Source organism: Oncorhynchus mykiss, chromosome 17 (assembly GCF_013265735.2).
Source record: "Oncorhynchus mykiss isolate Arlee chromosome 17, USDA_OmykA_1.1, whole genome shotgun sequence".
Classification (NCBI taxonomy): Eukaryota; Metazoa; Chordata; class Actinopteri; order Salmoniformes; family Salmonidae; genus Oncorhynchus; species Oncorhynchus mykiss.
In genome coordinates this window covers 22,022,092-22,048,065 of record NC_048581.1, presented here as the reverse complement: position 1 = coordinate 22,048,065, position 25,974 = coordinate 22,022,092, and the positions used below count along the sequence as shown (strand labels likewise).

The following is a 25,974-nucleotide window of genomic DNA, read 5'->3' as shown; positions in this document are numbered from 1 at the left end:
GCAAGGACACTTGAAACCAGTTGGGTGCTTTGTGTGCAATTGCGACAGTGGTGGAATCGTTTATGGCAAATGTATGTTAAAAAAAACGTTTGGTTGCTAGGTAGACGGATAACGCGGAGGGATATGATGAGAAGAAATGAAGTAAAGTAGCTAGCTAGCTCTCAAGTCCGGTAAGAAATAACCAGTTATCTAGATAAATACCCCATTCAAATACGTTGACTGTTAGTTGATATAGCATGACGTTACCCTTGTACCTGCTACTAAGCAGTATGTAGCAGGTGCTGTCTCAACAAACAATCGTCAGTTAGCATTAGCTGGCTATCTAACCAACCTAGGCTAGCTAACTTTAACGGTACTCTTATTGGAGAGAATTCCTGTCATTTGTCAAGGTAATGTTATGAGGAATTGCCAGAATGGTATTTAGAGAGGAAGCTATGTCGTTTGGGTTGTGTCGTTTTTGTAACTACTTTCAAGCGAATCCATGTAACGTTAGCTAACTCACTCTGGTTAGCTGCTAACCAAACACTGAGATTGGTTTACGCAAACAGTCCTGTTAGCTAGGTACACTCCTCGTTTCACCACTAAAATGAACCAGTGAATTATATGAGGACAGTTGGTCATTAACATAGCAAACGGGAACACGCATTTAGTTTAATGGCACGGATATAGCTAAACAGTAAATCCACACTAGCATGTCACAACTGCATAGGCAACTCAACTCCACGATTTAAAACGTTGAGTTTAATCGGCTAAACGCTGCAGTTAACAATTTGCTTGGTGCTCTATGCTGACATTTTCCACACGTGCTCCCAAACACACAAATAAACATATGAGGTATTCAAGCGGTAATCCACAGTTCAAACAATAACTAAGCAGGTTTCCCGCTACTGTTTCGGTAAAAGGTTGAGGGATTGGGGTGTGGGAAATGTAACCACACTTAAATTCACAGACCGACCATCATGATATAAAAGTACAGTTGTAACCATGTTTGAGGCTATAGTGTTTTGTTTACATTTACTTTGTTTACAAACATGGGGGAAACATATTTTGGATTTTGATGGGTTATGACAGTTAAACTAAGCTCGCTGGGCAGTTTAAGTTATACTCTTCAGGAATCAATGGGTTTATAATTTATTTATGTCCCAACATTTGTAGTAATTTTTATTTATTTATTTACCTTTATTTAACCAGGTAGGCAAGTTGAGAACAAGTTCTCATTTACAATTGCGACCTGGCCAAGATAAAGCAAAGCAGTTCGACAGATACAACGACACAGAGTTACACATGGAGTAAAACAAACATACAGTCAATAATACAGTATAAACAAGTCTATATACAATGTGAGCAAATGAGGTGAGAAGGGAGGTAAAGGCAAAAAAGGCCATGGTGGCAAGGTAAATACAATATAGCAAGTAAAACACTGGAATGGTAGTTTTGCAATGGAAGAATGTGCAAAGTAGAAATAAAAATAATGGGGTGCAAAGGAGCAAAATAAATAAATGAAATACAGTTGGGAAAGAGGTAGTTGTTTGGGCTAAATTATAGGTGGGCTATGTACAGGTGCAGTAATCTGTGAGCTGCTCTGACAGTTGGTGCTTAAAGCTAGTGAGGGAGATAAGTGTTTCCAGTTTCAGATTTTTGTAGCTCGTTCCAGTCGTTGGCAGCAGAGAACTGGAAAGAGAGGCGGCCAAAGAAAGAATTGGTTTTGGGGGTGACTAGAGAGATATACCTGCTGGAGCGTGTGCTACAGGTGGGAGATGCTATGGTGACCAGCGAGCTGAGATAAGGGGGGACTTTACCTAGCAGGGTCTTGTAGATGACATGGAGCCAGTGGGTTTGGCGACGAGTATGAAGCGAGGGCCAGCCAACGAGAGCGTACAGGTCGCAATGGTGGGTAGTATATGGGGCTTTGGTGACAAAACGGATTGCACTGTGATAGACTGCATCCAATTTGTTGAGTAGGGTATTGGAGGCTATTTTGTAAATGACATCGCCAAAGTCGAGGATTGGTAGGATGGTCAGTTTTACAAGGGTATGTTTGGCAGCATGAGTGAAGTAATTGCAGATTGCCCTTTCATTGATAAGACTTGCCAGCAAAAATACAGGGTTTATTGTAATTGAATAAACCTAGAAGATTTTTAAGAGCCTACAGTAGGCATATATAAAGGTGGCAGGTAGCCTAGTGGTTAAGAGTGTTGGGGCAGTAACCGAAAGGTTGCTGGTTCGAATCCCCAAGCTGACTTGGTGAAAAATATGAGCACTTAATGCTAATTGCTCCTATAAGCTGCTCGAGATAAGTGTGCTAAATGACTAAAATAATAAATACATGAATCCTAGCTAGTTTTGAAGCTCATCTCCTGAAGAAGCTACCTTTTCCTTTCTGTGCCACCACATGTTTGCATACTACTGCGGCTGTGGGACAGCGAAGAAATCATGTCAACAATTATTACCTGGATTCTGTTTTTTAGGGGCACTGTGCTCCCAAGTTATAATTTCAGGCAGCACAACTAAATATTTAGGAGCTTATGCCCCTGAAATGGTAGCTCTGTAGAGCCCTTTGGGGGTAGGTTTAAACATTCTGTGGTGGTTGCTAGCTAGATAATGTTAGCTACCCTATTGCAGCCAGTGGAAAGTTATGAAGACCAACTTGGAAACATTTAAAACAAAGGGCTTCCTCTTTTCTCTATCTTAGGGAAGCATGAGAAGGAAGCGAGATGGTGAAAGGCTTTGCTAGGTTGTATGATGGAAGGACTGGGAAAGGAGAGATCCATATGCAGTTCTAGGCCCTTCCCATGGCTCAGTCATCCCGAGAAAGAGGCCTCGTCCCGGCTCTGGAAACTCACAGACTGCTTCTCCACCTCCGAGCAGCAAAACACCCCAAGTTACAACACAGACAAACAAGTATGTAACATCTCAGCCCAAGAGAACATTACATTCTGCTTCAATTAAGTATTGGCATATTGTACCCAGAGACCAATGATAGTTTACGTTCTATGATGGGTATGAAATACAAAACCCCCATCAGTCAATAAATTGACTGAATTGTCACTAACGATACATTGAATGTAGGGTTTTTACATTTATGCGTACCATTTTCTTTTTTAAGGGCCTTAACTGCTTGCGGATTAGTTGGGACGTTAGCGTCCCATTTCTACACCTTCCGGTGAAATTGCAGACACTGAAAACACTACACCCAAAATGGGAGCCACCTAGAAAAAATACAATTTCCGGCTATTTTTCCAAGAACCAGCCTGAAACGCTTTCTAAAGTCTGGAAGCCCTAGGAACTGCAATCGGGCACGATTTCGCCCTATTATAAAAGTGGTAGGGGGGGGGGGGGGGGGGGGGGGTGATGTTTTGTCCTCGGGGTTTCGCCTGCCATTTCAGTTATGTTATACTCACAGACATTATTTTAACAGTTTTAGAAACTTTAGAGTGTTTTCTATCCAAATCTACCAATTATATGTATATCCTAGCTTCTGGGCCTGAGTAGCAGGCAGTTTACTTTGGGCACGCTTTTCATCCGGACGTCAAAATACCGCCCCCTATCCCAAATAAGTTAAAGTTACTACTACTTTAAATGGTGTAGCTATCAATTGTCCCATTGACAATCGCCCACATAAGCAAACTTATTTAATAAGTCCCTATCAGGTAATGAACGATATCAGCTAAATGTCCACGATAAGTGGTCGGTGTCAATTTGTGGTTTCTCTTCCCAGCTCTAATCAATCGTATTATTAGGGGTAGACATGGAAGATACTGATTTCAACATGGAGGGACCAATTAATTTGAAGCTTTGAGAGGAAGCAGTGTGTGAATTGTGGAGAGTGAAGTCTGTGTAATAAAAGAGGATTTATAGATCCTGAGTGGCGCAGCAGTCTAAGGCGCTAGAGGCGTCATTAGAGACCCGGGTTCGATCCCGAGCTGTGTCACAACCGGCCGTGATCGGGAGTCCCATAAGGTGGTGCACAATTGGCCCACCGCCGTCAGAGGAGGGTTTGGCCGGGGTAGGCCGTTATTGTAAATAAGAATTTGTTCTTTAAACTACTTGCCTTTTTTTTAAATGAAAGTTAAAAAAGGTTACAAACATAATAGTGAAATGTAGCATTTTAGTCATAACTATGTACATTGCTGCCTCCAGTCATTTTAGATAGGCTTCAAAAGCCAGAGACTGTTTATTCCTGAACTTGGTTGTTCTAGAATGATAGTTCCTCTTATTACATATCGTGAATCCTCCCAAGGCCACTATCTGACGTGTTAGGCACACATCTCTTTACTCTTATCAGTGAACTGGCTTACATTCATCAACCTCGTTTTCTCTACCATCTTACGGCTCTGCTATGCTATAGACATCGGGCATCCAGCATTGCCATCAGCCATTGAGGAAATGCTTCCTTTGACGTCAATGAAAGCTGCTATACTGCCGCGTTGCGCTCGCCTTTGCCTCCCGTCCAACGGCAGCCTCCAAGCTCAAGAATCGCAGAGGTTCAATTCTCGAGTGAAAAAGGTTGATTTTTGGTTGCATATGCCCTCGACTATACACCACTGGTTATTGTACTAAGATTTATGAAGTCAAGAAGCTACTAGCTAGCTACCAAAATCAGCTTGTGTAATTGGAGGATCATTTGGTACAACCACTAGCAATAATTTCATGAGTACCTGCAAAAACCTGGACCAAAGCTATTGTACTTGTGCATAATCTATGAATATGGTACAGTAGGGGAAAATAAGACTCTCCGCTCTCAAAACAATGTTCTGTGTAGCAGGTAGAAAGTCACATTGACATGGCGCTGAAGGCAATGCAACGCCACGTGTGTAGTAGAGCTGAGGTGTAAGTTGTACAAAGATGGGTCAGGGTAAACCTAGAATACATTTCCCCATCAAATCAACGTTTATTGGTCACGTGAGCACTGCTCAGGGAAATGCTTACTAACTCTCCTCAACAATGCCGTACAATATCAATCAGGAATCAAATGGCAAATAAAAAAGTACAAAAATAAGTAGTAAGCATGAAATGATAATGCTGAGAAATAACCTTTTTGTTTGTTTAGTTTAGAAATAACATTTTTGTTTAGTTTAGAAATAACATTTTAGTTTAGAAATAACCTTTTTGTTTTAACTTCTTTTCTCAGAACGATTACATGGACAACAGAAAGCCAGTATTGGAGCTGAAAGATCTGCCTCCTCCTCCGCATCATACCGCTGCCTCCCAGCCCTTCCCCCTCGCCCCCCTCCCTCTTCCCCCCCCCTGTCTGTCTCCTCTTCCGCAAGACTCACTCCAACAACTACCACAACAGGGGGGTAGTCCCAAAGTAAGCGTGTGCACTCACTGTGAGCACTGCAGCACAGACCCATTAGGTTGGGGTGGTTATGGGGTTGTTAGTGGTGGAGGTAGCGCTAGTATTAGTAGTGGTGTCGGTGTCAGCAGTGGTGTCCCACTCTACCTCCCTCCAAGTTCTCAGGAAGCCTCTTTCAGCAGGCTAGGAGCCAGTCAAATAACGGCAACCACCCTCAACTCACACCCGCACTTCCCCAGCCTTGGTGGAGGGGATGCCAGAGCCACGCTACTCCCCTCTGGGAGCTACAAACTCCACATCCCCTCTGTAGACACCACGTCCCAGCCCCTATCCTTTCAGTCTCACTCCCACCTACCATGCTCCTGCTGTACAGGAGGCCTTCTCAGACCTCTCCACTCTTACCCCTCCATCCCTTTACCCTACAACGAGTCTAAATTCAATACCACCTCCGCCACCCTCTCTACCCCCCACCATAGGACTTGTAACCTGGGTACTCCCGCTGGGTATTACCCCAGTGGTGGTGATTACAACCCTGCCACTCTGGGGGTCCAGAGATCATTGGCAGCACACAGTGACCCCCACATACCCACCTCGGGACATATCTGTTCTTCTAATGCTATGCACTTCAATCTTGAACGCACAGTTTGTCGCACCGGGGCGCACTACTGCCGGGATTGTTTGACGAAGGTTGGTGGAATTCTCTTTGTTCACTGTGGTGGTGGCACTCCATTGGATTGGGTGTCACTTGTATACAGGAACGGGCAGTACTTTGTTCAGTTACATGCATACAAGTTACAATTTGTGTCATTTGCCCATCATTTAGAAATGACTCTTTGCCCATCCCTGACTCTACAATATTACAACATTTGAAGACATGAGTTGTTTTGTCTGACTACAGAATTATAACTTGTTCTTTCCACGTGTTCAGCCTGCAGACAAGTTGTGGCCTAACATTCCTCTGCCCCTGGCCCAGTCGTCCTCAGTGCCCATCCCTGTGTGTAACGGCTGTGGAACCTCGTCCGATGGCCGGCTACTGCTGGGTTCCAGCCTGGGCAAATCTGCAACAAAGTATGGTATGTATCACTGTAATGATGCCAGTCGTGTTCAGAAGGGCACACTGTACCAACATTTTTCTCAAAAACAATTCTCACTAGAGACTAGAGGTCGACCGATTATGATTTTTCAACGCCGATATTTATATATTTTTTTGTATTTGTATTTGTAATAATGACAATTACAACAATACTGAATGAACACTTATTTTAACTTAGTATATTACATCAATAAAATCTATTTAGCCTCAAGTAAATAATGAAACATGTTCAATTTGGTTTAAATAATGCAAAAACAAAGTGTTGGAGAAGAAAGTAAAAGTGCAATATGTGCTTTGTAAGAAAGCTAACATTTCAGTTCCTTGCTCAGAACATGAGAACATATGAAAGCTGGTGGCTCCTTTTAACATGAGTCTTCAATATTCCCAGGTAAGAAGTTTTAGGTTGTAGTTATTATAGGAATTATAGGACTATTTCCCTCTATACCGTTTGTATTTAATTAACCGTTGACTATTGGATGTTCTTATAGTCACTTTAGTATTGCCAGTGTAACAGTATAGCTTCCGTCCCTCTCCTCGCTCCTCCCTGGGCTCGAACCATCAACACCACGACAACAGCCACCACATCGAAGCAGGGTTACCCATGCAGAGCAAGGGAAACAACCACCAATGCTCAGAGTGAGTGCAGTTTGAAACGCTATTAGCGCGCGCTAACTAGCCAGCCATTTCACTTCGGTTACACCAGCCTCATCTCGGGAGTTGATAGGCTTGAAGTCATAAACAGCGCAATGCTTGACTCACAACGAAGAGCTGCTGGCAAAACGCATGAGAGGGCTGTTTGAATTAATGTTTACACGCCTGCTTCTGCCTACCACCGCTCAGTCAGATACTTAGATACTTGCTTGTATGCTCAGTCAGATTATATACAACGCAGGACACGCTAGATAATATCTAGTAATATCATCAACCATGTGTAGTTAACTAGTGATTATGATTGTTTTTTTTACAAGATATGTTTAATGCTAGCTAGCAACTTACCTTGGCTTACTGCATTTGCGTAACAGGCAGTCTCCTTATGGAGTGCAACAAACTGTAAGGTTGCAAGATTGGATCCCCCGATCTGACAAGATGAAAATCTGCCGTTCTGCCCCTGAACGAGGCAGTTAACCCACTGTTTCTAGGCCGTCATTGACAATAAGAATGTGATCTTAACTGACTTGCCAAATTAAAGATTAAATAAAGGTGTTTTTAAAAAATCTGCAAATGGCGCCCATATATACCGATTTCCGATTGTTATAAAAACTTGAAATCGGCCCTAATTAATCGGCCATTCCGATTTAATCGGTCGACCTCTACTAGAGATATGCAGCACCTCCCAGTTATGCTCAATTTCTGAACACGTTTGTTGTCACCCCCCCCCCCCCCCCCCCCCCCCCAAGGTTCTCCAGAAGGTCCTGAGAACATCCCTCCGGTGGGTGTTTTCTGGGACATCGAGAACTGCTGCGTTCCCAGCGGTCGCTCTGCTGCAGCTGTGGTCCAGCGCCTCCGCAGCCACTTCTTCCAGGGCCACAGAGAGGCAGAGTTCATCTGCGTCTGTGACATCAGCAAGGAGAACAAGGCCGTCATCCAGGAGCTCAACAACTGCCAGGTAACCTGTGTGTGATCTGATTCCCTCAGCTGGTAAAGTGTTCCACTCTATTCTTCAGTCTCTGACTCTACCTAAATGAGCAATGTCTGATAGTCTTCTGGTAAAAAATTTTCCCCAGGTGACGGTAGCGCACATTAACGCTACCGCCAAGAACGCTGCGGACGACAAGCTTCGTCAGAGCCTGCGGCGCTTTGCAGAAACACACACTGCCCCTGCTACTGTGGTGCTAGTCTCCTGTGCGTATGCTCATTTTACATTATGAATGTTAAAACTGTTTTTCATTCATTTCATTCGTCCACTCCATACCTATGTAGTTAACCCCGGTTCCGAATCCGTTTCGCAGCCGACGTGAACTTTGCCAGCGAGCTGAGTGATCTCCGGCATCGCCATGGTTTCCAGGTGAACCTGGTCCATAAGAGCGGTCAGACGTCGGACGCCCTGCTGCAGCACGCCCACCGCCACGTGGCCTTTGAAGAGATGGTAGCCGACCTGCCGCCCAGACAGACTGTCAAATCACAGGTAGGCTTCAGAGATGCTTAATTGATATATGTAATCCATATTGCAGAATGTCAGAAGTTCACTTTTCAATAAATACTCTGACTGGTTGCTCAGAGACATCAGATATCTGCCCTTTAGGCATTACTTCTGGGCGATCTGAAATCTTCCCTTTACTCTTCCAATGGTTCTAGACCTCTTTACATTTGACTTTTGAGTCATTTAGCAGAAGCTCTTATCCAGAGCGACTTACATTTTCATATTTGGCCATACTGGTCCCTCTGTGGGAATCGAACCCACAACCCTGGCCTTGCAAGTGCCATGCTCTACCAACTGAGCCACACGGGTCCTGTGTCTTCCCTCTCGTTCTACAGTGTGATCTTCAGTAGTGTAATGCTACGAATTACAAGACTCCGACCATGTAAACCTCTTGTCATTTCAAAACACATTTCCAAAGAATGTTCAAAAACGTAAACCCAGAGCGGTCCCCTCTTCTCTCTTTCCCTCCTCTCCTCCCCCCACCAGCTCGGTTTCAACCTGCTCTATGTGTACAACCTGCCGCCGGGCTGCGACGGCAAGAGCGTGGGCAACCGCCTGCGCCGCCTCTCGGACAACTGCGGGGGCAAGGTGCTTGGCGTCTCCATGGCCACCGGCACCGCCGTCCTCCGCTTCGGCTCGCAGGAAGCGGCGGAGCGCGCCCGCAAGCGCATGGTGAACGAGGACGTGTTCGGCCGGCGCATCACCCTCTCCTTCTCAGCTCCGTCCACTGAGGGGAATGACCCGACCCCATCATCACCCTCATCTGAGACTCCACCTCCGCTTCCAGTTCAACCTCTTCCCTCCTCCTCTTTTTCCTTCCTTCCCCTGGAGAAGTTGCGCTCCCCTAGGAGGAAAAGGCGTGTGAGGCGTGAGTGTCAGAGAGAGAGGGAATCCTCGCTCCCCCTCTCCGTTCCGGTGCCTGAGAGGCCCTACAGCCCCAGGAGGGGGAGCGGGGGGACACCTTTCCCCGTTCCCCTCCAAACCAGAACCCTTCCTCAGGTCAGCAGCATCCTGCCGCCCCCCCATCCCGCGTTCTGCCTGTCCTCCCCTAACCCTGTCCATGTCCTCCAATCTGCCTGCGCTAACCTGTGGCTTTTAAACTATAGCCATGCTTCATCCCATGCTTCATGTAGTGCCTGGTCTGTTTCTGTGCTTTGTTCAACATTTCATGCTTTTTTAACACTTTGTCCTGTGCTTCATATAATATCTGGTTGAGCCTTTTTTTTTTTTTTTTTCATCGCGTCAATTAATGCCTCGATCAAAGTTTCATCTAATGATTGCATATCTCTCTCTCCCACATCTTTGCTCTATCCCACGCCTCGTCTCGTCAGAATCCCGCTTCTGTTTGTAATCGCTTCCTGTCCTGCCGGCCGTAACAGTCTATTTTTTTATGGTCTCTTTCTCTACGCTTTTGATGTGTTACTTTGATCTCTGCTCTTTTTATTCTGCTGCTCCGTTGCTTTGTCTCCACCCGACAATAGAGCTGAGGGGAAGACTGCAGAATGGTGATGATAATGTCAGAGGTATGACAATACAAGAGGTTGAATAATAACAGTGGGGGAAACGTATAGCTCTGATTTGAATAAATAGCTTTGGTAAAAAATCACCAGCATTCTGAAGGACCACTTCCTCTCAGCTCTATTGTTTATTTATTAGCCTCTTCCACTTCACATCCATTCTGCCAAGCTGATGGCTATTCTAATACATTCACCACTACATATCTAGTTACATTTTGGTTGTCCCCCTGGTGCAGGAGCTAGGTGGACTGGAGACCAAGCCCAAGATTGGGGGTTTCCCCCTGGAGAAAGGCCAGCGCAACTCCTCCCCCCACAGCAACGGAGAGGGGCCGTCCCAGCAACACCCCATCAAGGCCGGCCTCATAGGAGAGTCTATGTTCAGCTGCAGGAGGTACTCTATGGACACCAGGGCCCCTTTCAGACTAAAATGAAGAAAGAACAAATGTACCAATTTTTAGATGGTTCCATCACAGTTGGTTCCCACAGGCTTGTATGTGTTTTTACCTTCAATATTGTAAAATGGCCTGCAAAAAGTATCCCTGTTATAGAGGCCTCCATCGACCCAAGGAAGTGTAGAACACATAGGCAGATGTAGGAATTAATAAGCAGCTGTTTCTAAATGAGGTGGCTTGTGCTGAAACTACTGGAGCTGAGGTGATGCCTAAAACTCTCACATGCAGTTGTTGTTTTCAGAGAGCTGAGTATGCCATAATCTTTAAACTTCGAGTTAATGTCCCGTCTCCCATCAGGAGGGACCTCTCCAGCCCCCGCAGTGCATCGGACTCTGAGCGTCATGTGGACCGGAGCTCTGGAGAGTTCCAGATCAGCACCCCCTCAGCCTTCAGCAAGCTGACCCTGCACAAGACCTTTAGCGCCTCGGTCCTCCCCCAGCCACAGGGCCTCTCCCAAGGCTCCTGGTCCTCACGGTGAGACCATCAGACACTACAGAATTACCCGTTTCTTTGTTTCTTTACCCTGTAAGCAGTCTTTAGGCGAGGAGAGACGTCAGTGTATGCCTTGGTTTTAACTTCAGCCTTTTTTATCCCCCAAAAAACAATGCAAGGGAATATCCCCCAAATTATTTTTAAAATTTCCTGCACGAATCGTCTTAAAGTAACCTCATTAAGCTACACAAATATCTGACACTTTGATGATTTGGTCAGGACATTTCAATCTATACCTTCCTATGGTGCTGCCAACCAACCCACTCAACTCAACTTTCTCTCTGCTCCAGGAGTGGATCCCCCTGCATGTCGAGCCGCTCCTCCCCCCTAATAGGCCCTCCTCCCCGGGGCAGCAGTAGCCCCTGTCTGCCTGTGGGCCCACAGGCCTCGGAGCCCTTCTCGGACGGGGCAGACTTACAGGTGGCCAACCTGGACTACAGGATGTCCCGTAAGGAGCTGCAGCAGAGCCTGCACGACGCCTTCTCCAGACACGGACGGGTGAGTCCTGTACAGACAGTATTCTGATGCTATTCATTATAGATGAATAGAGCTTTAATCTGTCTCCCATTTGAGGCTAAATAGCAAGATGGCGAGGTCAGGATTTAGTAGTTTAGTGTCATTGGTTCAACCTATTCTGTCATTTTCTGATGCGGCTGTGTGTGCTTGTGCCAAAAGTGCTCTGTAGTATTTATATGGTAGACTGCACTCTATGCCAGCGTTTCCCAAACTCTGCCCTTGGGACCCCAAGGGGTGCATGTTTTGGAATCTTGCCCAAACACTACACAGCTGATTCAAATGATCAACGCTTGATGATTAGTTGACTATTTGAATCAGCTGTGTAGTGTTGGGGCAAAAATCAAAACTTGGGGTCCTGAGGACCAAGTTTGGAAAACCCTGCCCTATTGCAATGTCATTGAGGAAGGCGATGGGATTTCACTGTCACAATGAGGTCAAATTGCTTGTGCGTCATTCGCGGACTCTGTAGACGACATGAAAAGCTAACGTGCGTGTCTCTCTCCAGGTTAAAGGCGTAGAGCTGAGTCCCCACACAGACTACCAGCTGAAGGCCACCGTCCAGTTCGTCTCCCTACAGCAGGCCATCAGTGCTGTGAGCAGCCTGCACCGCTACAAGATAGGAAGCAAACGCATCCACGTCTCCCTCATCACCGGGGCCGGCAACAAGTCTCTAGCCATGCTCCGGTATGTACAGCACAGCTAACATTGAGGTAGTACTCTCTCCCATGCGTGTCACATCATTTGGCAGTTTCATGTCTTCGATCGGGGAACTCGGCACCATCCTTTTTAAAAATGTCGCCAACACATGATTTGTACCTGGTTTGAGATGGATTTGGATGGTATGAAAAGGTTTCCTCTTTCTACAGCTCTGAAATCTTCCAGATTCTCCAGGACGCGCCAGCCAGCTGTCTTCCCCTTTTCAAGTTCACTGAAATCTACGAGAAAAGGTGAGTCATGTTGCTTCTCTCCTCCTCATCACTCAACCTCCCTCCACCTCTGTAGGAGTTAGTCCTATGCAATGTTAAGTACTGTGGCTGCGTTTACACTTTTTCCCAAAAGCATCTTAATGCTAAGTTCAACAGAGCTATGGGATCCTATGGTTCTAATGAACTTATTCTTAAAATGCTTTTGGGAAACGGGCCCTGATCTTTTTTTTCTCACTAATTGGTCTTTTGACCAATAAGATTTGATTGGTTAAAAGACCAATCAGTGGGGGGGAAAGATCCGAATTGGGCTGCCTGTGTAAATGGAGGCTAAATAAAGGCTGTCGATTGTTCTTTATTAATTCCTTTCCACCTCTCCCTAGATTTGGTCGTAAGCTGGTGGTGAGCGACCTATACAGACTACAAGAGGTTGTGGCGGTGAGGGAGCAGGGTGGAGGCAGGCTGGTGTGTCTCCTCCCCAGTAGCCAGGCCAGGCAGAGCCCTCTGGGGTCGTCTCAGTCCCTGGAGGGGTCCTCGGCTAATGGTAGTCCTGTGGTGTTTGAACAGTTGGAGTACCACGAGCCTGTCTGCAGTTACCACTACACACAGCAGAACTTCAGGTAGGGATAGACTGAAAGACCCATATGCGCACGCACGCACACACACACACACACACACACACTCACTCACATTTATGTAATCTTACAGGACTCTTTTTGGAAAAGTATTTCATAAGAGCTCGATCTCTCTCTGTCCCCCCCTGTAGTGAGGCAGACTTTGACCCAGACTCATATAAGATTCCTTTTGTGGTGGTGTCTCTGAAGACCCTGGCCTCCCAGGTCCACTGTCTGCTACAGTCCCATGAGGGAACCCTGCCCCTGCTCAGGTAACCAACTTTTTTAATTAAGCAAAACAATATTTCTAGAACCCATTTCATACAAATGGAGTACAATGGCCATTTGGAATTTCCTATAACACTGTAAATGTTACTAGATTTTGTGTTTCATGAATATTAATTTTGCTTTCCTGTGACTTCAGTTTCTTAGAGTGCTATGCATCAGAGTTGGGCCCCCTTGTGGTGTCTGAAGAGGGGGAGGAGGAGGGGAGTGTCCCCTTGGAGCACCTCATCACCTGTATACCAGGCATTAACATCGTCACTGCTCAGAACGGCTTCAAGGTCATCAAGTGGATCCACAACAAGCCGCCCGCATCCAACACAGGTACCTGACTCTCAGCCCTAACCCTCGGGGAGAATTACATTGAAAACCTTTTATTTAGACTCGCAGAGGAATCCTCTGGGGTTCATAAAAGCAATACAAACCTACAGAATTTAAACCCTATATTCATTAACAATGGAGACCCCTATCGCATAAGACCGTTCTCAAAGACACTTGAAGAGACTCGGGAGGCCATAAGAATTGTGTCAGCGATATGTTGAGCTAAAAACTGCTTTCCTGACATTTTTAGTAGGTGGATGCTGTGCTGCTGACGCAGATACCAGCACTCCAAGACAGAGCTGCACCCATACTACTATCATAATAGAAGTCATTAAAACCTCTTGCTGTGTGTGTGTGTCATAGACCAGTGGACGCAGCGATGCAAGTCCCCGGTGGGGAACCCCCAGTTGATCCAGTTCAGTAGAGAGCTCATTGACCTGATGAAGGGTCAGCCCTGCAACCTGATGCCCATCAGCAAGTTCATACCTGCCTACCACCACCACTATGCCAAGCAGTGTAGGGTCTCTGACTACGGATACTCTAAGCTGCTGGAGCTACTGGAGGCTGTGCCTCACGTACTGCAGGTATCATACATACATGCATACATACACGCACAGTTTAATAAATCGCTCCATTACACAGATAATCAAAGATGGCAGTTACTCAAGCTCAATTAATTGATACATGATGGATCACATTTAATCTTGCTAGTTTAGTGACTTCCTAGCTCAAACACACAATGAAGAGACTGGGAGACCATCTGCTATCCCTTCTGACAAAGCCTTGCCCACTTTGTTTCTCATTACACACTTCAACAGCCTTGAGGTTAGATCCCTGACAGAAACAATTAGTACAACATCTAATAGATTATTGCAGCAGGAAGTGCTAGCATACACTCGCAGTGGTGGCGACCCTGAAGTAAAATCTGTTCTTCCTCTCTCAACTCCAGATCCTTGGCATGGGGACCAAGCGTCTGCTGACCCTGACCCACCGTGCCCAGGTGAAGAGATTCACCCAGGACCTACTCAAACTGCTCAAGTTCCAGGCCAGCAAACAGGTCGCCGTCACGGACTTCATGCAGGCCTACCATTGGTCAGTACTACCGCCAGGAACTGCCCACTCCGCCACTCTCTCAGCAAATCATACCGTCTAGCCAAAGAGTCTAAAATTCATGCAGACCAACCACTGGTCAATTCTATAGGAGGACCACCCATTCCCACGCTCTCAGCCAATCAGGTTGTCTATCCCAAGAGCTAAGCACATTCCTGTCAGCTATTGTTAATTAACAGTAAAGTATTTGTTTTATGACTTTGTTTGGATTCTGTTTCTATTGGCTTATTTGGAGGTGTTTTTACTTGTGATGGTGTTTTATATGAATTCATTTGGAAGTGTATTTTCTGTGTCAAATGGCACCTTGTCTGTGTGCGTGTTCATTCAACGTGTTCCTATTGCTACAGGTGCTTCTCCAGAGACTGGCAGGTGCTGGACTATGGGATGTGTGATCTGATGGACCTGCTAGCTGAGATCCCTGACACCACCATCACCATCACACACCAGGACTTGGACACTGTCATCTCTGTACCCAAGAGAGGTGAGATGAGGTCCCTCTGTATGGGTCTTAGGGTATGCACATTCCGGTAACTTCCCCAAAAGGATTCTGTATTTTTCGTGGTTATTGTTCCCAGTGTACTTCCACCTGGGATTTGGGGAAAGTAACAATAATTGTGCAACCCTAATGGGTCTGATATCAGGGTCATGGATAAACTACCAGAGGGTTGTTCTGTCTTTCTAGTACATTTGATCCCTTGGGGGAACATACCCAGCTTTAGGAAGGACATGTGAAATATTGGTAACGTTTGTTTAGAAAATATGTTGAACTTGGGACCAGATGGTTGGGTTGTTGTCTTGTTTGTGTCTGTGGTTGTACATTTGATCCCTGGGGGAAAATTGTGAAATATTAGTCACTTTTTTGTTTTGGATTTTTTTTCTCACTCATTCAACCCAGAAATTCCCTTGGAGATGGGTAAGAATATCCTTGCCATTGGAGGGCATGGAATAAAGTAATGCATTTCACACACACACATATATGCCTGACTATCTCCTGACTGTGACCTGGCTGGTGTAGCAGTAATGCCGCAGCCTTCGGTACACTTCTACGGTGTCGGCATACAGTAGGTTTAAACCCAGCCTACTGCCTTTTGACACAACCTCTTTCCACACTGTCATCCTCGCTCTGTTCAGTAAAGTCAGAAAATACCTGTTCTACTTGGGATGGGGTTGATGTGGTTGGGGATCAGGTTGTTTTTCCCTTCATGTTTTTCTGTATAATCTTTAAAAATGGCAAATTAAAAAAATGGCAAAAAAATGAAATGACCTGTAATAGGAATTACCAGGTGAGTTAAAAGGAGAGAAGGTGAAGTAAATGTATAAATACGTGGTTTATTACAACAGGGAGACGCCATCCAGCAGAGAACATGTCTAACTGGCTTCTAAAAATATATAATAGAAAAATAAAAACTGGGTTTTTAACTCTTGCCCTCCTTTGTCTCGTCCCCCTCAGATCGTACATCAGATGAGATGGAGCGGACCAAGCAGTTTGGTAAGGAGGTGGTGGACCTACTGCGTCACCAGGCCCACTGTCGCATGGCCTTCTCCAAGTTCATCCCTACCTACCACCACCACTTCGGACGCCAGTGCAAACTCGCCTACTACGGCTTCACCAAGCTCATGGAGCTCTTCGAGGCCATCCCCGACGTACTCGTGGTGGGTGGAGGCCAGAGTCATTCTCTGTCCCAGGAGGAGTGTGTGTTTTTATTTGTTGACTTCAGAGTGCTGCAGGAGAAGCCATTGATAATGTCAGATTATCCTCAATTTATCCAAAGCACTACCTTAATTTGGAATGATTTGGAAATGAATCGCAACGTCTGACAGTAAAAACTGTCATACCCAGCAGCTATTTTTCAAAACACCAGCCACAAAAATTGTGTGTAATAAATTTGTGTGCATCTCATTTCTGTCCTAATGGGTAATTTATTATCAGTTCAAATAACGTTATTCCCAGAGTAGAGTGGACATTTTGTTATGGAACCTCTCTCTCTCCCCAGGTGTTGGAGTGTGGAGAGGAGAAGGTGCTGACACTAACAGAGGTAGAGCGTGTGAAGGCCCTGGCTGCCCAGCTGGTCAAGATGCTCCGTTCCCAGAGAGACTCCAGCCTGCCTGCTGTCCAGCTACTGTCTGAGTACAGCAAGACCTTCGGCTACGGCCTGAGGCTCCAGGACTACGACGTCTCCTCCCTGCCTGCCCTGCTCGTCAAGCTCTGCCACGTCGTCAAGGTATGGTTGGAACTTTCTAGTCATTCAGTCAAATACATCTGTAGTAGGCTGTTGTACTTTAATAGATTTAGACTGATTTAAATGGTTGTGATACTGCATGTTTTGATGGTTGTCGACCCCAACACTGAACAAGAGCATCCTGAGCTATACAAGACCTCGTGTAAACATTATTTTGGCCCCTAAGGATGAGTCACAAGTATTTCTTGATATGAATTGATGTCACTGAAGTGGCTTTGATGAATTTTGAGCATGCAGGCCCCTTATTGGTGGGTTGAAATGTCATCTTTATATTGGAAATGAGCCATCAATTCCAGATTCAGCCATGTTTTCTGAATACCAAGGTTCATCTCTCACATCCAACTGAAGGCACTTTGATACCTGCTGCAGTATAAAGGGATTTTTATAAATACATCTGATTTGATCTACTCCTCAGGTGGTGGACGGCACTAACGGCCGTGAAGTCCAGCTGATCAACAGGAAGTCTCTGCGCTCGTTAACGTGCCAGCTGCTGTCCCTGCTGATGGGCCTGGGGCAGCACGAGGGAGACGGCTCCGTCAGCGTGGAGGGCTTGAGTCTGCTGTATCATTCTGTACATGGGGTACAGCTCAACCCCTGTGAATACGGCTTCCTCTCGCTCAGCGAGCTGCTGAAGAGCCTGCCTTACCTGGTGGAGGTCGGTGGACTGGACCATAGAGATATCATACTATACTAATGTTTAATTCTAGTTCTATTTGTCTGATTTGAAGAATGATGGATCATGGATTCCTGTGAAAAGCATTTTTTTTAGGGCTTTTTCACCGGGTCTTAAAGTTGGGTAGCATTGTGTTAGTCGGGTTTTGTAATTGTCTGAGACATATTGCACAATCCTTTTGAATGAAATACTGTGGTTATGTTAGAATATTTGGAATGATGACCATTAGGTCTTTGTGTGTAGGTCTAGTCTAGACCAAGGTCGGCAAACTACGACCCGCGGGTAATAAAAAATAAAAAACCGTTTAAACCTCAAACTAGACAAAATATGTTGAAATGACAATGGACCTATACATTTTCAAATAACTGCCCGTTCTGGCCCACCCCCGAAAAATGTGTGTGGCTCTCTGTTTGTTTAATTTTGAAATCACAATGTGGCCCTCGAGCCATAAAGTTTGCCCTCCCCTGGTGTTTCTCATAACTTCCCTTCTCTCTCTACCCCCCCCTAGCTGTTCTACGGTGAGGGTGAGGAGGAAGGCGAGCGTGGCGAGGAGAGAGTTAGACTCACCCGTTTGTACCAGTTTGCCCGTAGGGTGCGTGCCCTGCTCCACACCTACCACTACCACCAGATCTTCCTAACGGAGTTCCCCGGGGCCTATGCCAAGTTCACCGGACGCGGCCTCCAACCTCGCTCCTACGGCCACGTCAGCGTAGACGACCTGCTCAACGCCATACCACAGGTACAGAATTAGGCAAAACTTCTTTTTTTTAAGTGCTTTTCTCAAATTCAAAGCTGATAGACAAGAAACGTCTCGTTAAACAACATGTTGGAAATACACAGATGTGTTGATGATAAGATGGGAATTTATACCGCTTGTATCTAAAGAGTTCTTCGGCAAATGGACCTGCACTGGGGATATCACTGTCGAAGCAGCAGATGTAGTCAATGTGGTTAGTTGCCTTCTCTGTCCCTGCACTGTGCGGCTTTAGCCCCCATAGCAGACTCTGTGGTGACGGATGGATGGGGTTTGTGGTAATTAAATGGGATGTTGTTTCTGCCTGTGTGCAGGTAGTGTGGATCAAAGGGCATGGCCACAAGAGGATTATCGTTTTGAAGAACGATATGAAAGGTAAAGACAAATCAACCGTCTGGCAGCAGGAACTGTGGAAACAAATGGCTTTGTCCTTACCTGCATTTAGTATTAACATACGGGAAGGGGTTGTTATCAGTTCATCTCATGGGCATCATGTTGTATGATCCTTCAACACGAGACAAGTTGAACATGACATGTAATGGGAACAGAAGTCGTGGTATTTTGCTTGTATGATGAGAACAGAAATGGTAGTGTCTTGAAGGCACAGTGTTTTACTCTGTAATGGAAAGAGTGTAATAATGGTCTGTTGGTTGGTTCTCCTCAGCAGCTCGAGCCACTGGAGCCAGCCCTGCAGTCTCAGAGGAGCCTGAGGACGGGGCCAGCCAGAGAGACAGCCCCTGTAGCTACACAGAGTCTGGAACTCACAGCCCAGGTAGCTAACCACACCACTGGAGTCATAGGCACTATTACCAATGTTTTGATGTTCTTCTTTCTGCCTTGTAGGTGTTTTTAGGCTTTTTAATAGTTGTTTATACATTGAAGCAGAAATGAAGTCTCTTTTTCTCCCTCAGGTGTTGGTGGGGTGGAGACCGAGCTGCTGTGTCTGACTTCTCCAGTAGACCTGCTGTGTGGCCCAGTACCCTCCTGCCTGCCCTCTCCCCAGCTGCACCCTGACCTCGTTCTCCAACAGGCTGACCTCATCCACTTCGAGCAGACGCCATCACCAGCAGGTGAGCTGATCACGTGATCAACCGCGGTTCAAACCCAGGTCTTGTGTGTGCAATGAGACTGTTATCCCTCCTAGGCATTAGCTTCAAGCTTACTCGTGCTCCGCTATACACACAGCTGACATCTTCCCTTGGACTGTTGTGGATATGTGTTGCCATTGTGTTTTTCAGAGCTTGATAAACCCGAGGAGGAAGCTGTAGCAGAAGAAGTAGCAGCTCCTGCTGTCTGTGACACATCTGAGCCTATAGAACCACTAACTGACAACAACCAGAATGTTGTTGTTTTGGTTTCTACGACTACCAAGCCTCCACAGAATGTGACCCGCAAAATAGCGTCCATTGAAAACAGCCCCAGCAAGAGGACTCCTCGCAATAAAGTGAAGCTGGCAGCTAACTTCTCTTTTACAGCCGCCCCCTAAGATAACTCACTGACAATCACATGCTGGAACAAGCGCCCACACACACACACACACACACATTCATCACACACATTCATCACACACACGCATCTCGAAAATGAAGAGTTGATCGGCTAAATTGTAAAAAGCCCCAAAAATAATGATTTGTTTTTAGTCATGCCCCTCGCAACAACTGTGACGTTATTTACTTTCTTTGCCTTTTCCCCTTATCTTTTCAAACTCAATCATCGTGTTGATGTAGGTGTTCCTTCACAAAGCCATGCATTTTCTTGTTGCAGTTATTTCTGCAACAGCCATTCATTTTTCAAAGCCGTGTAATTTTAGTCAGATTAATGCATGTCCAGGAAGGTTTTGTGGTAGATATGAATTATATACTATGGATAAACTGTTTGGAAACATGATTCTCTGAAAGTGGAAAGAGAACTTCCCCACAATACAGCAACAACAAATACTGAGGTAGTTGGCACTGTAGCCACGAGTTTACACTGCAAATCGCAAAAGATGCCTATTTTACCACTGAATACCCTTACCTCAACTCAAAACCCCTCAGAGATTTAATACAGTAACTTGTTTAAAAATGGGAACTTATATAGGGATTTTATATCATGTGTCAAGGAAGCTCTGAGGGAAAGCTATATAAATATGTAGAGAAACGTCATTATTTTCATACTGCCTTGCTATGTTTCAAGAAAGGAACCGTAAAGTGTCTACTGCCCTCTCCGCTGTGTTGTCCCCATTGCATTTTGTCATCGGACAAATGCACTTCTTCATACAGCTAGAAGTTTAAAAAATAAATAAAATAAAAGATATTTGAGCTTTGCCATTGAGGCAGCTTTGGAGGTAGTATTGACAATTATCGTTGAGTAACCATGCCCATCTCATTCTTTTAACTTTCTCTTGGGCAATGTTTAGCATTGTGTTCAGTTCACAGTCCAGTGTTAGAGTCCTCAGACATCGTTCCACCTTGACTATGTGCTTTCATAAAGTAGTAGCCTATGTGGCTGGTGTTTTCAGTTTCTCATTCAAGTATCGAGTCAATGGCAGGAGTGATCAAACTGCCAAAATGGCTTCGAAGTAACTTTGACGGCAGTCTGGTCTCAGTCAAATCGATCTAAGCTTGTATCTGTGTGTTCTCAATGGGGTGTCGCAATCAGCGCTGTCTCCGACAGTGTGAAAGAGAAGGAATTCTGACTCCTCCGTGAAGAGTTTTGAACAAGCTCTTGGCGAGGTTGAGGGCCAGTCTGCCTTGGGCCGTTATTTAGGCAAGGCAGAAGCCAAGACCCTGAATACTCGGAACAAGTGTTAAAAAGCTTGGAGGCAGCGTGAACAAAGATATGATGACACTGTTTCCTGCCAGAAGCTAAGTAGAAATGATTTCTGTTTTTGTATTTTTAGAGATTGAGTGCGGTTTACACTTGAATAACTTATAGGTGGTGTGTAATATGCATGTTGTGCATAAAAACAAACATTTTATGCATGGTGTAAACCTATTAGGTCAGAAATCAGACTGTTGGTAAACTGCATTTTTTAAAATAAATTAGTTGAAGTTGTCTTGTTTCCACAGAAACAATATATTAGAGGTATTGTTTACATCACCCCCCCCCCCCCCTCCCCCTCACTCCTGGTTACGTTTACATCACCCCTCCCCCTCACTCCTGGTTACTGTGGAAACGCCCAAGGTTGTTTTTGTTCAACCTTGTTGCTTTTTGTCTACATTTTCAGTGTTGTCTCTACTGGTTGAGTAGAGGAGCTGGGATTTTTGATTTTTAAAACAATGAGATAGACTTGGTGTTTTTAGTAAAAGTGGAGAGAAAAGATGGGCACTTGTGTGCTCCAGCTACACATGAAACAGCAAGAGGGGCCCCTGGAGGCCCCCGATAGGATCAAAGGGACAAAGGCCCTCGTGCGGCGCTGGACAACGCCTGGCTCTTACAATGGCTTGTATCTGCCATGGCGCTTAGTAAGGGATGTCTACTGACTGGACTGGAGACATAACATACCTCAATCGTCTTTACATAACATTTTTACTTGTTATTGTCTATAGATTTATTTTTTGTTGTTGCCTATCCTACGTGTTGATGAGAGTGCTGATTGTACCAACCAACCCCAGGTTATGACAGAGTTCCTACCTACAAGCATGGTTTGGAAAGAAGGCATGACTTGATGTAAGGGGAAAACAGCATCCCTATGAACAGATGTTGAAAAATGCAGTTTTCTCTCTTGTGCTGCTACTGTGTTGAAGATGCGGAAAATACCAGAGAATTGGGCCAGGGCCCCTGATGTCCATCTCCTTTGATCCAAAATGTCTCCTTCTGTCAGTGTTACTGTATGTGTTGGAGATTCAGTTGAAGACCAGAGAAATTGGGCCAGAGCCCATGATAGTGATCTCCTTGCCAAGAGCCAATATGGCTACTCAGATTCCTGTCAGTGTTTTTCCTGTTGACTGTGTTTTCAAATTAGCATCTAATTTGATTCTCCTCGTTAGTTACTAGACTTTTGTGTTTTGACGCCCAAGATTTCCTTCCTGTTTCTAATTACATGACTCAAGGAGGTGGATTTCCCAGAATCTTGAGCGATTTCCGATACGGTATATTGAGGGATAATGGCTTAAAGGCTCAGAATCTTCCGAAAGTGTTAGACCCAGTTTGAACAATGGGCAGAATCTTATTTCTCTCTTTAACAAAGGGACAATCGGCACAAAAGGTGCCTTAAAATTGTGCACTAAAACTTAAATTATACTATAGTTTGGCCTCAAAAGATACAACTGCGTTTTACGTTAGAACTAACTCCCAGGTGCTACAGTGTCCACTATCTCAGAAGGCAGAGTTAAAATAAGAGGTACAATTCTCCTAAGTTTGCTTACATCAGTAAAAAGCAGCATGTACTGGTAAAGTACTCTGTATGCACCTTTGCATAGCTTTGGTTCTTGTAAAAGGAGGTTTATTGTGGGCTTGTTCATTTCTGAGGTGAAAAAAATAATTGTTTTGTCGTTGGTTAATTTGTATCGGGCTCCACTATAGTGCGATTTAATTGGATCTCGAAGTGAGTATGTCATGGTCTGCGTCTGAAACGGCAGCATATCCCCTATATAGTGCACTACTTTATATGAACTCTGGTCAAAAGTAGTGCACTATATAGGGAATAGGGTGCTATTCTGGATACTACCCTGTCTGTCAATGTTTGTTTGCACTTCTCTTAGTCTGTCTGTTGTACTCCCATGGAACTCACCCCCTCCAGTTTTCGTTATCAAGGTTATCCTTTGTGATAACTTTTCTGTTCTGTATTTGTTTCACTGAAGTATTCTATCGTTCCTTCTCCCTGTTCCCCCTTCACCTCACCATACAAGATGTTGTTGTGACCGTTTCATTGATGTTGAGGGGACCAAATGATTTCTGTTGAATAAATCACTCAAGCATTACTCCTTCCTCTTATTTTTGACTTGAGTTTCTCTTAAAGGGATAGTTAAAGGTGTTATATTTTTTACTTGCTGAAAGTGACAGTAAGTGCAATGGGTGTTATGGTTTGCTAGCTGGTAATTTAGCAATGTTACTAAAACTTCAAACTGAACGATCCCTTTAAATGACTTGAAAAACCAGTGAATTCCTGACAGATGCCTTTTTATTTAAATACAGAACCAGTCAAAAGTTTGGACACATCTACACATTCAAGGGTTTTTCTTTATTTTTACTATTTTCTACATTGTAGAATCACAGTGAAGACATCAACTATGAAATAACACACATGGAATCATGTAGTACCCAAAAAAGTGTTAAACAAATCAAAATATATTTTAGATTCTTCAAAGTAGCCACCCGTTGCCTTGATGACAGCTTTGCACACTCTTGGCATTCTCTCAACCAGCTTCGTTAGGAATGCTTTTCCAACAGTCTTGAAAGAGTTCCTACATATGCTGAGCACTTGTTGGCTGCTTTTCCTTTATGGTCAAACTCAATTGGGTTGCGGTCAGGTGATTGTGAAGGCCAGGTCATCTGATGCAGCACTCCATTCTCCTTGGTCAAAAGGCCCTTACACAGCCTGGAGGTGTGTTTTTGGTTGTTGAAAAACAAATGATAGTCCCACTAAGCGCAAACCAGATGGGATGGTGTAGCGCTGCAGAATGCTCTGGTAGCCATGCTGGTTGTGTGCCTTTGAATTCTAAATAAATCACTGCCAGTGTCACCAACAAAACAACATCACACCAACTCCTCCATGCTTCATGGTGGAAACCACAGATGCAGATATCATCCGTTCACCTACTCTGCGTCTCACAAAGACACTGTGGTTGGAACCAAATATCTCAAATTTTGATTTCATCTGATTTCATCTGGTCTAATGTCCATTGCTTGTGTTTCTTGGCCCAAGCAAGTCTCTTCTTATTATTGGTGTCCTTTAGTAGTGATTTCTTTGCAGCAATTTGACCATGAAGGCCTGATTCACGCAGTCTCCTCGTAACAGTTGATGTTGAGATGTGTCTGTTACTTTAACTCCTGTGAAGCATTTATTTCTGGCTGCAATTTCTGAGGCTGGTAACTCAAATGAACTCTGGGTCTTCCTTTCCTGTGGCGGTCCTCATGAGAGACAGTTATATCATTTCATTCATTCACATTGACTGAGCTTAATGTCTTAAAGTAATGATGGACTGTTGTTTCTCTTTGCTTATTTGAGCTGTTCTTGGCATAATATGGACTTGGTCTTTCACCAAATAGGGCTATCTTCTGTATACCACCCCTACCTTGTCACAGCACAAGTGATTGGCTCAAACGCATTAAGGAAAGAAATTCCACAAATTATCTTTTAACAAGGCACACCTGTTAATTGAAATACATTGCAGGTGACAACCTCATGAAGCTGGTTGAGAGAATGCCTAGCATGTGCAAAGCTGTCAAGACCAATATCAACTATAAAATATACACTGCTCAAAAGAATAAAGGAAAACTAAAATAACACATCCTAGATCTGAATAAATGAAATATTCTTATTAAATACTTGTTTCTTTACGTAGTTGAATGTGCTGACAACAAATTTACACACAAATTATCAATGGAAATCAAATTTATCAACCCATGGAGGTCTGGATTTGGAGTCACACTCAAAATTAAAGTGGAAAACCACACTACAGGCTGATCCAACTTTGATGTAATGTCCTTAAAATAAGTCAAAATGAGGCTCAGTAGTGTGTGTGGCCTCCACGTGCCTGTATGACCTCCCCTCAACGCCTGGGCATGCTCCTGATGAGGTGGCGGATGGTCTCCTGAGAGATCTCCTCCCAGACCTGGACTAAAGCATCCGCCAACTCCTGGACAGTCTGGTGCAATGTGGCATTGGTGGATTGAGCGAGACGTGATGTCCCAGATGTGCTCAATTGGATTCAGGTCTGAGGAACGGGCGGGCCAGTCCATAGCATCAATGCCTTCCTCTTGCAGGAACTGCTGACACACTCCAGCCACATGAGGTCTAGCATTGTCTTGCATTAGGTGGAACCCAGGGCCAACCGCACCAGCATATGGTCTCACAAGGGGTCTGAGGATCTCATCTCGGTTCCTAATGGCAGTCAGACTACCTCTGGCGAGCACATGGAGGGCTGTGCGGCCCCCCAAAGAAATGCCACCCCTCACCATGACTGACCCACCGCCAAACCGGTCATGCTGGAGGATGTTGCAGGCAGCAGAACGTTCTCCACGGCGCCTCCAGACTGTCACATCTGTCACGTGCTCAGTGTGAACCTGCTTTCATCTGTGAAGAGCACAGGGCGCCAGTGGCGAATTTGCCAATCTTGGTGTTCTCTGGCAAATGCCAAAAGTCCTGCATGATGTTGGGCTGTAAGCACAACCCCCACCTGTGGACGTCGGGCCCTCATACCACCCTCATGGAGTCTGTTTCTGTTTTTGACCGTTTGAGCAGACACATGCACATTTGTGGCCTGCTGGAGGTCATTTTGCAGGGCTCTGGCAGTGCTCCTCCTGCTCCTCCTTGCACAAAGGCGGAGGTAGCGGTCCTGTTGCTGGGTTGTTGCCCTCCTACGGCCTTCTCCAAGTCTCCTGATGTACTGGCCTGTCTCCTGGTAG

The 25,974-nt window shown here is 45.1% G+C and overlaps 1 protein-coding gene across 8 annotated transcripts; it reads left to right on the top strand.

Moving 5' to 3' along the window:
* Nucleotides 1-33: 33 nt before the first annotated feature.
* LOC110493497 (meiosis regulator and mRNA stability factor 1) lies at nt 34-23,333 on the top strand. 8 transcript variants are annotated; one of them, XM_036949398.1, is made up of 28 exons: nt 57-170; nt 2,693-2,901; nt 5,132-5,983; nt 6,270-6,369; nt 6,966-7,025; nt 7,787-7,995; nt 8,114-8,231; nt 8,339-8,514; nt 9,016-9,528; nt 10,283-10,437; nt 10,796-10,972; nt 11,281-11,488; nt 12,012-12,190; nt 12,373-12,453; nt 12,813-13,049; nt 13,196-13,315; nt 13,468-13,649; nt 14,010-14,230; nt 14,596-14,738; nt 15,104-15,237; nt 16,207-16,409; nt 16,751-16,978; nt 17,412-17,651; nt 18,178-18,408; nt 18,738-18,798; nt 19,088-19,195; nt 19,335-19,493; nt 19,662-23,333. In XM_036949398.1, the coding sequence occupies exons 2-28, from the start codon at nt 2,740-2,742 to the stop codon at nt 19,907-19,909; spliced, it is 5,505 nt and encodes a 1,834-aa protein (XP_036805293.1). In that variant the 5' UTR covers nt 57-170; nt 2,693-2,739; the 3' UTR covers nt 19,910-23,333. The 8 variants fall into 8 exon arrangements, with proteins under 8 accessions (XP_036805296.1, XP_036805293.1, XP_036805292.1 ...); XM_036949397.1 differs by having other exon boundaries at nt 6,225-6,369; nt 19,091-19,195; XM_036949395.1 differs by having other exon boundaries at nt 6,225-6,369.
* Nucleotides 23,334-25,974: the final 2,641 nt, after the last annotated feature.

Excerpts from the sequence above, each read along its gene's own strand:
- LOC110493497 (XM_036949395.1), top strand. The coding sequence starts at position 2,740 with ATGATGGAAGGACTGGGAAAGGAGAGATCCATATGCAGTTCTAGGCCC. Across the intron at positions 7,996-8,113 it reads AGGAGCTCAACAACTGCCAG|GTGACGGTAGCGCACATTAA; the intron begins GTAACCTGTGTG and ends AATTTTCCCCAG. Across the intron at positions 10,973-11,280 it reads CAAGGCTCCTGGTCCTCACG|GAGTGGATCCCCCTGCATGT; the intron begins GTGAGACCATCA and ends TCTCTGCTCCAG.